The following is an 11,331-nucleotide window of genomic DNA, read 5'->3' on the forward strand; positions in this document are numbered from 1 at the left end:
GACGTTTGTTAAACTGAAGTCAGGAAGCAGCCACAGGAATACATGAAAAGGCAGAAATGAAGAATGGTTTTCTCAAGCAGGGAAGAGAAGATGTGAAACTAGATCCTGGGACTGCCACTTTGAGTGCCAAAATACCAGGAGGACCAGCCTATCTGCTGTGAGGATTCACTGGAAATGCTTCACTCATTAGATCCCACAAGAACAAGGCTGTGGCATACAGGACTTCTTTCAGTGAAACTCTGAATCAGTACCAGGTGATATTTACCATATGGTAAGTCACATTTCTTTTGCTAATTAAGATTTCAACTATACTTGAGAAAGCAAACAGCTTTTTAGTAGCACTTTTTTGTTGCTATTCTTCATGCATTAAGATGTTGGTTTATATATTAAAAGAATACAAAGGCAGACAGACACAATCAAGGTGACTAGAAAACAATAAATGCCTACAAGCTTCCATTTCACTACACTTCCAACATCTACTAAGTGATGTCCTTACAGATACATCTTCAGCCCCATGGGGAGTATTAGCCAAAAAAAAAATATTGCAGGCTTGACTGATTTACACAGGACTTGACTACCCAATTTGTCAGGTACCAAAATGCTCCAACAATTTCCACTTTCATACGCTTGCATTCTGGTAGCTTATAATGATCCCTTTCATAGTCCAGAAACTCGTGTTTATAGGCACAATAAACTGTCAGTATACATAAGAAAGCTCCTACCTGAAAGAGCAGAGTCTTAATAACACAATGGCTACCATTTTATTGAAGCAATTGTTATATTTTAAATCCATGGCTTATAGCATCAAGGCCACACTGAAGAAGCATGTAGCACAACTAGCTTATCAGTCCCATTTTCCTTCTACAAACTGTGCATTCTTTTAACCTGTTTTGATAAGCAATGAAAATCTCCTCCATATTTAACTACTTTCATAATGTTTTGCAACACCACAATTAAGTCATTTCATGTAGATAAAAGCCAAGAATAACTTAACTGCACACTTGTTATATCAACTCCAGTTCTGGAACTCAAACCCAGGAAAGTCCACCATACACAACATTAATGTTACCATAAGTAGCGCCAGACTGAGCACAGAGTCCAAAATTGAGGCAGCAGTTCAAGGAGGGCACTCATAATACTTAAAATAACTTTGATCCAATCAATACTTTAGAATGCCAGCCTTTAGCTCCCTTTGAAACTCACACAGAGGTTTCAACATGGAACAACTGCTTTATAGGAATGAGGTTCTAAGAGCTGTTGGATTTTTGTGAACATGCAGCTCCTGACTTCAAAATTAGCTAACTGCCACAGTCAGTGCATCCAGCGTCTTGATGCTAGTTCTTTATGTTTTACATGAGAGCCTTAAATGTTGCAAGCACTTGACAGACAAACCAACAAACAGGGCAGTGACTTATTACCACACTTCAGACTTTCCAGATAACTTAAGTTTCTACAACTATGGCAAGTATGTAATTCTCAGAAGAGGAGATAACACACCCCTAATGACTGCAGTTATTTCCAGCCCTTGGGAAGGGAACAAATGTGGGCCACCACACCTCTGCAAAAGCACTCTTCTCCCTCCATCCCAACAGGCAGCAGCTCCACACAGCAAATATGTAAGCTCAGTTACATCTGAAGAAGTACAAAGCCTGGGGTTTCATGATGAATTATTATCAATAATATAGTTAAGAGACAGGAAGTTTTCTCCCACAATCCCCTGATCATCAATAAGGGTACTACATAGTGAAAAATTAGAAGCTACTGTGACCCTGGATGCCTCAGCCCTTTACTGGATTCACAAAAGCACTGAAAGGTTTGCCAAGTAGTCATCTGAAACAGCTGTGCCACAGCTGTAGTACAAGACTAAGCACATCTTTCACCAGCTTACACTTCAACTGAAATTTGTTCAAGTTTCCTTGACTCAGCTGAGCACTGTATGTATTGTAAACAAGAGCATCTCTTGCCACATTTAGTTGTTCAAAAGCAAAATCCCCAAGAACAGATTTAAGAGGAGGTTATGAGAATGATATCAAGAGCGTAACTGCTGTTTTTCAGACTCATTTACAAATTACTGTAGCTAACCATTCTTAAAACATGCAAGTCATAGCTTCGCGCATTGTAAAATTTGTAGCTCACAAAAAGCCTTTAACAGCATTGGGAAAACCATAATTTTTAATGGTTGTCATTTACCCGGAACAGAAGCAGCATCTCAACGTTAGAGGTAAATTAATTCTCTTTAATCTAAGATGCAGATGCTGTAAACAAGCTTTGATTTACATAAAAGTCTTCGGTAGGGACAGCAATTCCTGTTGTAACACACAATCCCACACGCATTGTGCTCTGCCAGAACAAGCCTTTGCTGCAAGGAGCTTAAAGCGTAGTGACATAGCAGGGAATAAAGAGAATTAAGAGCAACTACATGCATTGTACTGTCCTGCTATTATTTTAGCACAATAGATCCTATAGTAATCCAAAAGCTGCTCTATTCAATATTAAAATGGTCTCTGCATCTACACAGCCTTAGCAAGTCTAACAGCAATTAGTAATCCGAAACATGAGTTGCACAGTGACAGGAAAGAACTTCAGCAAAAATAATTATTTTTTAATCACTCCAAATTCATGCCAGAGAGTAGCAGACTATATAAGGCAATACGGGAGAGGAAAAAATAAATAACACTAATGAAAGTGGGACAAGAGCTGGCAGTTTGAAGTTCTACGAGCATCACTTTTTGCCATACTCTTTCACGAACTGAAGAAAATACATTTATTCTGTCACACTGTTTCTGGTATGCCTCTCACTCTAAGTAATTAAGCTGCTCATTTTGTAGCATCACTAATACAAGTTTCTTCAATTACTAAATCAGCTGCGGTATGCACCGCTGTCCTAAGCATTTACACTGTGTTCTCTAATACCACATATGTCCTGTTTACTGGACAAACCACTCATGGTTTTAGCATAACATTAAAACCCAGCCAGACTTCTCCTAAGTCTCATAAAAAATTGGGCCAGCATTATTGCTAAGTAACCATCTTCTCTCCCTACACTCTGCTTTTTTTGCAGGCGTATGCATTTGCGTGGCCACAAAGTAAACTGCATCAGTGACCTGATCTTTTCTTTCTAGTACAAAGACATAATGAAGCAAAAAATGTAACCTAGCTAGTTCCCCAAGCTGGAGAATACATCCACTGTGACCTTAAGCTAGGACTAGTGAAGGAATAAGCAGCTGGTTCAGCTTCTCTTCACAGTAGGTCCAGCCCAGCTGATTTCTGAAATTATGGCTTTAGAGATCTATTTTGCCAGAGTATATCTAAAAAAAAACCCCAAAACTACAACACAAGACTGCAAGCATGCAATTTCAGAAATTGCACACACGCAATTTCCACAACCTTATACTCCCCCCAGCCATTGTGTGGAACATTTAATGAATGGTGATTAACAACTACAACATTTAACTATTTATTTCTAGGTTTAAGTCAGGAATCCTACACTGGATTTAAGAAGCATCTTTCATTTTGGAAAGCAGAACTTCTCCTACCTCAAAATACTTTCTCTTACTTAAATTGTTCAGCACCATCCAGAAACAGCCACTCCCTATCTTGCAGCAAAGCACAGAGTTAAGCCAGCAACACAAGTTTTCAAAGTTTCAGAACTGCTGTAACAGAACTAACAGGCTTTCATTCCTGTGTTACACTGGTGGACAACAGTAATACAAATGAAGCCCTGCCAGAGCTTTGCTCAATTCAGCAAGAAGCATATTGCTGAATATACAGCCTTTCTCCATGGTGTATGCAGCAAAGAGCCCTGTACCTTTCCTAGAGTACATCATCCAAACTCCCCACTAAAAATAAAACAAACGGCCTTCTAGGGAGTTTTTTTTCCCCCTGAAGAACTGTGTTTTTATATTCAATTACTCTTAAAATCTTAATAAATTTGCATTCACTGGATGGCCTTGATATTAAGCATTTTGCTGAAGAACACAGTGATTGCTGGTGAGCTCATTTTAGTAGGATTTATTTAACATCAAACACAAATTTACTGCAGAGTAGGAGACTGCCCAAGCCTTTAATTTCTAACCAGGAAAATAGCCAAACAAAGTGGTCTTCTACCCAAACTCGAATTTACATTCTTAAAACGCATACTATACAGCAGAATCTTCATTAGAAACTACTATCTAAAGTTGCTTCAGGGGATACACAAAAATAAGCCCATGAAAAAAATGCAAGTGTTCCTACACCAACCTCCGCCCATTGTATTTACTTTTCATGGGCCACCTGCTTCCTTACACAGAGCTTCCATAAACTAACTGATCATCTCAATCATTCTGTACCATGCAGTTACAAGAATTGCCAAATTCAAGGCTGAAGGGCAAGATCATATCCATTCTATAAGCAAAATGTGTAACCCTAATGGTTGTTATTGGTCTATATTTACTGTTTGCTTAATTAGATTTGAATGTAAAACTCATTCAACTAGCAAAGCATAAGGTAGAAGCCTCTCACTATGCTGTATTATACAAAGAGGTGGCAATTCCTATTCTAGGCCACTTGGAAGGCTAACCTAGCATAAAAATTTAATGAAACAAAGAATTTCAGCTTCTTTCTGAAAGTTTGACTTTCTTTTCCTATAAACCAGTCCTAATAAAATTCCTAAAAGTTGAGGAAGGCAGAGGCAAATTACCAAGTTACTTCATAACTCCTGAGACGTACCAAAGAGAGAAGTTACTAAAATTGTAATACAAAAAAGCTAGGGTTTAACATGACTTTTGCACCTCTTCAATTTCTCAGGTATTTAACTGGTTATCTGGGATATACACACAAAAGCTTTGTATCAAGCCTGATATTAAAAAAAAAAACCAAAAACCAAACACAAAACACACAGAAGATGGTGCTGAGAAACTAAGATGACCTAGCCTATGTACTAAGACAAATCACACAACAGTAGAAGAAGGCATTAAACAGGCTCATTTCTATGTTCAAATTATGAACCAGATACACACCACATTAGAGGTGCCTCATGTTGTAGTTAAGAGTAGATTCCCCTATACACACACACCCCCTTCACTGAGTACAGCATCTGATCTTACTGGGTAATAGCCAAATATAGTATGCCTGACTTCAGTACTGAATCATATATTGTGCTGGGGCTTTTTTCCTGTTTTAAAAAAATTTACATACTTACACTTGGTGGTCACTAATCAGCATTTAATTGCAACTATGAAATACTAAAAATCCTCTTACCTACATTAAATAAAAAGTGATTTTTTTTTTTTTACTTTTAGACAATGATTTAGCTGTACTTTGAGAAAGACACTGAATAACTCAAGTAAAAAGCGTACTGCAGACTATCAAAATGAAACAGTCACTGAATCATGTAGCTTTCAAGTGGCAAAACAGCCAGCCAGAATAAAGGAACACCAGCACACACTGCCTGACACTGGGCTCTTGGCCTTCAGTGGAATTTTTCAAGCCAACTATCCCATTCGTCATGCACTTATAAAGCTAAAGATGAACTGGCTGATATCTGCACTGCTGTACAAACCCAGAAACAAGTGTCATTCTTCTCTCTATCCCTTCTCCCTGTTTAATACAATACCTACCCTCCTGGAAACATAGGAAAACTGCCTATTTTTTCCTCTTTCTGATGACCATTTCAAAAACACATCCTTTGCAAGAAACTCCTTATTAACTTCTCCTTGTTTATTTTTCTAATAGCAGATTATCCTGTGATTTCACACCAAACCAGGTAATAACCCTTGTTTATTCAAGGTTCACCTCCATGGTTTGCTTATATTGTTCTGCAACAGATCATTAAGGTCTATTTGTCTTCTCTACAACTGCCTCTTTTTCACCATCATTTACAGAGCCTGTGGAACTGCAAGCACTACTACTGTATCATATCAGACCATCAGGCTGGCTGGATAGGTTAATTAGTTAAGACACTAACCAAACAAGAAATACATTACTGACCATAATATATTAACCCAGTAGGTTTATAGCATTTAAAACTAATAAGGAAAATCTCAAATATTTCATAAGCATTTAAAATCCAACTTCCATTTGAAAAATTGAATAATATTCAAATTTCTATCTTTATCACAACCTGCAAGACCTCTGAAATCAGAAAAAACTAAAGGTTGCAGCTTTCTTAGAAGGCATCACATGACACAGTAAGAACACCACACAACCAGCTTTTAAGGCAATCATAAAAATCACACTTTGAGCTGAACACTGAAGCAATAGCCGTTCTCCATGTTTACTGGAAGTTTGACAACTCTCTTCTTGGCTAAGTATTTTCCCAGCTTTCTTGATGGATTAGTACTATCAGAACTAGTATCCCTCCTAACCTCACCAAAAATTTTAGTTTAGAGCAGATCCACATTAAGTTCCATCAACTGAATTCAAGCTGTTAATTTGAAATAGGTTAGCTAGTTTTAGGCAAGCAAGAAGTCTTGCCTAGGCAAGGTAAATCTGTTTGTACAGTTATATAAATGAACCCTCTTGATAGAAATCCAGTTTGTATTTAAGGCTACCATACATCTGGGTTCCACCTCACCCCCTGAGTGCATCCTCTCTTCCATGTAATAAACTCCTTAGTGTTTAACAAGACAGACACCTATATATTTGAAAGTGTAGAAAGTCTGGTCCAGGTTGGCTGCCTGATATCCAGAAATTTTAAGAGACATTTACAGTACAGAAACGCAAAGCCCACCACCCAGGCAGAAACATGGCAGTCTTATTTAACACCATCCACAGCCCTCTTTACAAGTAAGGTCACACGTATTCCAGCATCCTTGCTGGGATACAGAGGGAACCTTTCCATACACCACCAAAGCTTAAATTAGCTTAGAGCCTGGCTTAAATGTAAACCTGGTGTATCAGTTTAGCTCACAGAGGGATACATGGTGTGCCTAGATCAGGCAAAACAGTGTATTCCACATCTGCTGTACTCATGACAGTCTCGTGTATGTGCATACTCCTATGCTGACCACAGCTAGAATGGACTGGGAAAATCTATCCACCAGATGGCATAGCTGGGAAGGTAGGAAGAAAAAAACAAACAAACAAACAAAACAAAACCAAGAAAAGTCAGCACACTGAAGCAAAAATGAGGCAATCATCTTTTTGTGTACCGTAGCACAAGTAAGCCTGACCCATGACTAGGATTCTGAGTACCAGCGCAAGAAGGAAACAGTCTTAAGACTAATTTGGCTTATTCACTTTCATGGTCACACATCAGTCAAAGTGTTTTAGCAGAGCTATGGAATTTTGTGTTCACATGACCTGTAAGTCTTTGCAAATTCACTTATGAGTGATTTCTTTATCAAAATAAATCTTATAATAAAGCTAAAAGTATCTCCAAGACCAGTCAGGCACATGTCTAAGAGCACTAGTATCTTCATCATTCTTCTAGTAAAGAAACAGGAATGGGAATTCCTGTTAATTCTGTGAATGTGATTCTGTGAATTCAAGTCCGGAGGTAGAAGAAATAAGAAAAAGCATTGTTACATTCAGACTTTAAGCATACAGCATACACTTTAGTTTTACTGTCCTCTAAATAGGCATTATTTACAGGGTATCATTAACTAGCAACCAAGTACTAGACACATTGCAAGATAAATTCAATTCACAACAAGCTGTTACCACTCCTAAATTCACCAATGAATAAAGAGGATAAGAACATGGTATATGCAAAAGAACATGGAAATGAAAAGCTAATGTCCTAGAAGACTATCACCACACATTACACTATGATTCAGTAGAGTCTTTCTGAAAACTATCCCAAATTTAACTCAGGAGTTAATCAATCTGGCTTCCAACACTCAAAAGATCACTAAAATAACTACACATTCAAGATAAGCATGCATACACACGTGTATAGGGCTGAAGTGTTCTTCATGAATTCTCCCAAGCATCCTAGCTATATGCCACCTCATATTGATATCTCAGAAAAAAAGAAAAAAACAACACATGGAGGGTAACATGATCTAAGTAGCTAATTTCAATCAAGAAGCAAGTTGATGTGTCATATAACCCAAAAGCTACATAGTCTTGAGCAACAAGGGTAAAAACAGTTAGAGTAACCTAATTAAAGCAAGAGCAAGAACTCATGACAGCTAATATCACAGCCTAGAAACAGGTGTCACCAAACAACAACCCAACGACAGCAGGGAAGTTTCCTGTTGCTGTGGCTTTTGATATGTATTTGCTACCCTTTAAAATTTATGTGCAGCAGCCACGGAAGCACAATTGTAGACTGCTATTCAAACTTAAAGCCAACCATTTCACTTAAAGTAACCAAAAGGACTAAATATATACCACATGACAACATTTCATAAAAGTGTCTTTTTATTATTTCAATATGCATTTTTACAGCTTAAAAGCCATGTTTCCTTATCCTTTAAGTCAAAAGTTGAAGTGGGAATAATGGAGACAAAAAAGTTGCTTTAAACCAATTAATTGCTCCAGAGATAAGAGTCAATAGATTTTTTTCTGCACGAGCAGAGTGAGGAGGGATCCAAACTCACTTTACCAGAACAGGTCAGCTAAGCAACAGCATGAGCTCCAGAATGTGAGCTGCCAATTGTACAAAAAAAAAAAGCTTCATTGTGAAACACTGCTATTCAAACCACAGCTTAAAATATTGTGTGCAAGCAGTACAACAAATAAAAGATGTAACTGGAAGCAAAAATAATTCAAGCACAATGCATTCTTTTATTTTTTTTTTTTTTCAATTAAATCCTGGAAGAATCTATTCCCTTTCAGACACAAGATGTTGTACAAGGCACTGCTGTTTGTAGGTGACAAGCAGAGAAAAAAACACTTCATTTCCCTTAACAATCTTCCCTATCTCAGCTCAGAGGGAGAAAGAGACTGAGAGAGAGATGAAAAATTATAAGCAAAGCTTGGTTCAGAAGTTTCACATACATATCCCTCAAGATTAAAGTACTATGGAATACAAAGCACAGATTAGGTTGGTCAGACACAAGGTATCAAATCATAACCCCAAAAAGCTACAGAGTTGAAGACAAGTACTTATGGTGTATGTAAAAGGTATGGACCACCTATTTTAAAAGTCTTAGTTAAAAATAAAAAGGATAAGCAGAGTAATATTTAAGATAATAGAGAACAGAAGAATCCAACAAGTTGCATACCAAAACACTCCAGAATCCCCTCCTCTTAAAACAATCTATATTTAAGTAACTACTGATGAGCAAAGAGGAAAAGTACCTTTCAAATATATTTTTTAAAGTGTGTCTCAAAAAAATCCACTACCACAAATATACAGGTATTTTGATGTCCCCAAAAAAATCTGCACTACAAAGTCAATGTTTACGAGGTTACTATTTGGTTTATCTTGAAATCCTACCTACTAATCCAGGTTTCAACACCCAGAAAAAGGAAGCTTTATCTCTATTTGTGATCAAAGATAAACTTTGGCTGATGATACCTGCAGGTTTCTTCATACTGTACTATACTGCATACCTTAAGTCACAAACATAAGCACAATTGCCCAAAGCCTTTATGTATTCTAAAACATCGATTTTATTGTTCATAATTAAGTTTCACATCTAAAAGGACAGTTAGCAACACTAATAAAATCCTCAAAGCCCTAAAAACTCTGCTTCGTAGTAACTCAGCTGAACAAAACTTTCAGACTTACAAAACTTGTTTCACTTCCAAAACTGCACATACTCCATAAATTCCTTTCTATAAGCCCTGTGCAAAGTGATCCAACTATCCAAGGAGTACAGCAACCAAGTAAGCGAACAGCGCATACCCATGCATGTACTCTCGTCTCCAGCTTACCAGGCGTTTGTTGAATGTGGAATGAAAGATTAACGGGAGAAGAGGCCCAAGAAGACTAAACATTCAAGACATAACTTAAACAAAAAGAAAACGTTAGGAAAAATTCCTCAGCTTCTCCAAAAAGCAGGGAGTAAGTCAGCTTCCCCCTTAGTTTAAAGGAAAGACTATTTAACACACACAAAACCCTTCATAGCTTTTATTAGCCACCCATGAGAGCCACTTTTGGAGAGTGCCCCGTAGGCAGGCAGAGGAATGCCACCGCACTAAATCCATCCGCTTCCACTGACACTCCCGTACATACAATTCCATATCTAAGGCTGCTCATACGCATAATTTTAAGCGCGGAAGACGGCGACCAACCCAACGGGAGGGAGGGAGAATGCCGCCCGTAGCTCAGTCAGGGGCTCGCCCCTCCGCCAGGCAGCTGCAGATGGGGGGGGGGGGGGCGGGGAGGGGGAGAAGGGAAGAAGGAAAGCGAGGCCTTTACTTTTCCTTTTTAAATAGGAAAGCAGCCGCTTCACCTGGGCAGGGAGGACGGACCCCCGCGCACACCAGCGCCGACAGGACGCTTAAACGCGCCCCTCCGCCCCCCGAGAGGCCCGGCAGGGCCGGGTTCGGGGCACCGCCGAGGCGCGCCGAGCCCTCTCCCGGCCGCCACCCCGGGTCCGGCGGCACAGGGGGAGGCGCTGCCCCCGCTCCCCCGGCCGCCCCGCGAGACGAACCCGCCCCGCCCGCTTCCCCCCACACACCCTCCGCCGGCAGCCCCAGCTCCCGCGGGGCAGCCGGGAGAGAGGCGACGGCGCCCTCTGGCCCTCCGCGGCGCGGGCGTGGGGCGGCAGGCAGGCAAGGCCGCCCAGCGCCTTCGCTCACCTTCCAGCAGCCGGGTGATGAGGCTGTCCACGTTCAGCTCCCCATCCGCCATTTTGTGGCGGCCAGACTCGGTCCCGGGCGGGGAGAGGGCGGGGTGGAGGACGCTTCACAGAGGAGGAGGAGGAGGAAGAGGAGGAGGAGCAGGGAGCGGTGGCCGCAGACTACCAGAGGCGCTCCCCCCCACCCCCCTCCGACAGTCCCCTGCGGCCGCCCGGCTTCTCCCGCGCTGCCAGCCGAAAGCGCCGCGCCCGCTCCCTCACCACTAAATGGGGGTACGCGGCCACCCCTCCTCCCTGCACCTCCTCCCCGCCTCAGGAGCCGCCAGGACGCATGCGCGCCCTTCCCTTCTCCTCCCCCCCCCCGCCTGGCTCGGCCGCTCCGGGCATCACGCAGGCGCAGAAGGTGCTGGCGGGCTCCCGGGGCGCATGCGCAGAGCCTCATTCGGCCTGCCCGCCCGCGCTAGTGTTCCGCGTGTCTCCCGGTAACTGAGTGGGCGTGCGGCGCGGCGGGCCTTGCTCGCCGGTCTCGGCCGGTCATCTGCCAGCCTGCGGGTCTCGCAGGAGGGAGCTACCCAGGTCCTGGCTTCCCTGGCCTGCTTTCTGCCCGGCCCGGGCTTCGGAGCCGGGGATTCACAAGCCAGGCCTCCGCGGGGCT

The 11,331-nt window shown here is 41.4% G+C and overlaps 1 protein-coding gene across 2 annotated transcripts in view; it reads right to left on the reverse strand.

The window, feature by feature from the left end:
• The window catches only part of PPP1CB (protein phosphatase 1 catalytic subunit beta), a 32,494-nt gene extending 21,540 nt beyond the window's left edge, over positions 1-10,954 (reverse strand). The window contains exon 1 of one of the 2 annotated variants that reach the window (XR_014268920.1): positions 10,678-10,954. Coding sequence is in view for 1 of the 2 variants with exons in the window: in XM_082480265.1 (XP_082336391.1) it covers positions 10,678-10,729 (52 nt within the window). In the remaining variant the exon portion in view is untranslated. The remainder of the gene's footprint in view (positions 1-10,677) is intronic. The other variant, XM_082480265.1, reaches the window with a different exon arrangement.
• Between the last annotated feature and the right edge of the window lie 377 nt (positions 10,955-11,331).

Source organism: Vanellus vanellus (genome assembly GCF_965231255.1).
Source record: "Vanellus vanellus genome assembly, chromosome: 3".
Lineage (NCBI taxonomy): Eukaryota > Metazoa > Chordata > Aves > Charadriiformes > Charadriidae > Vanellus > Vanellus vanellus.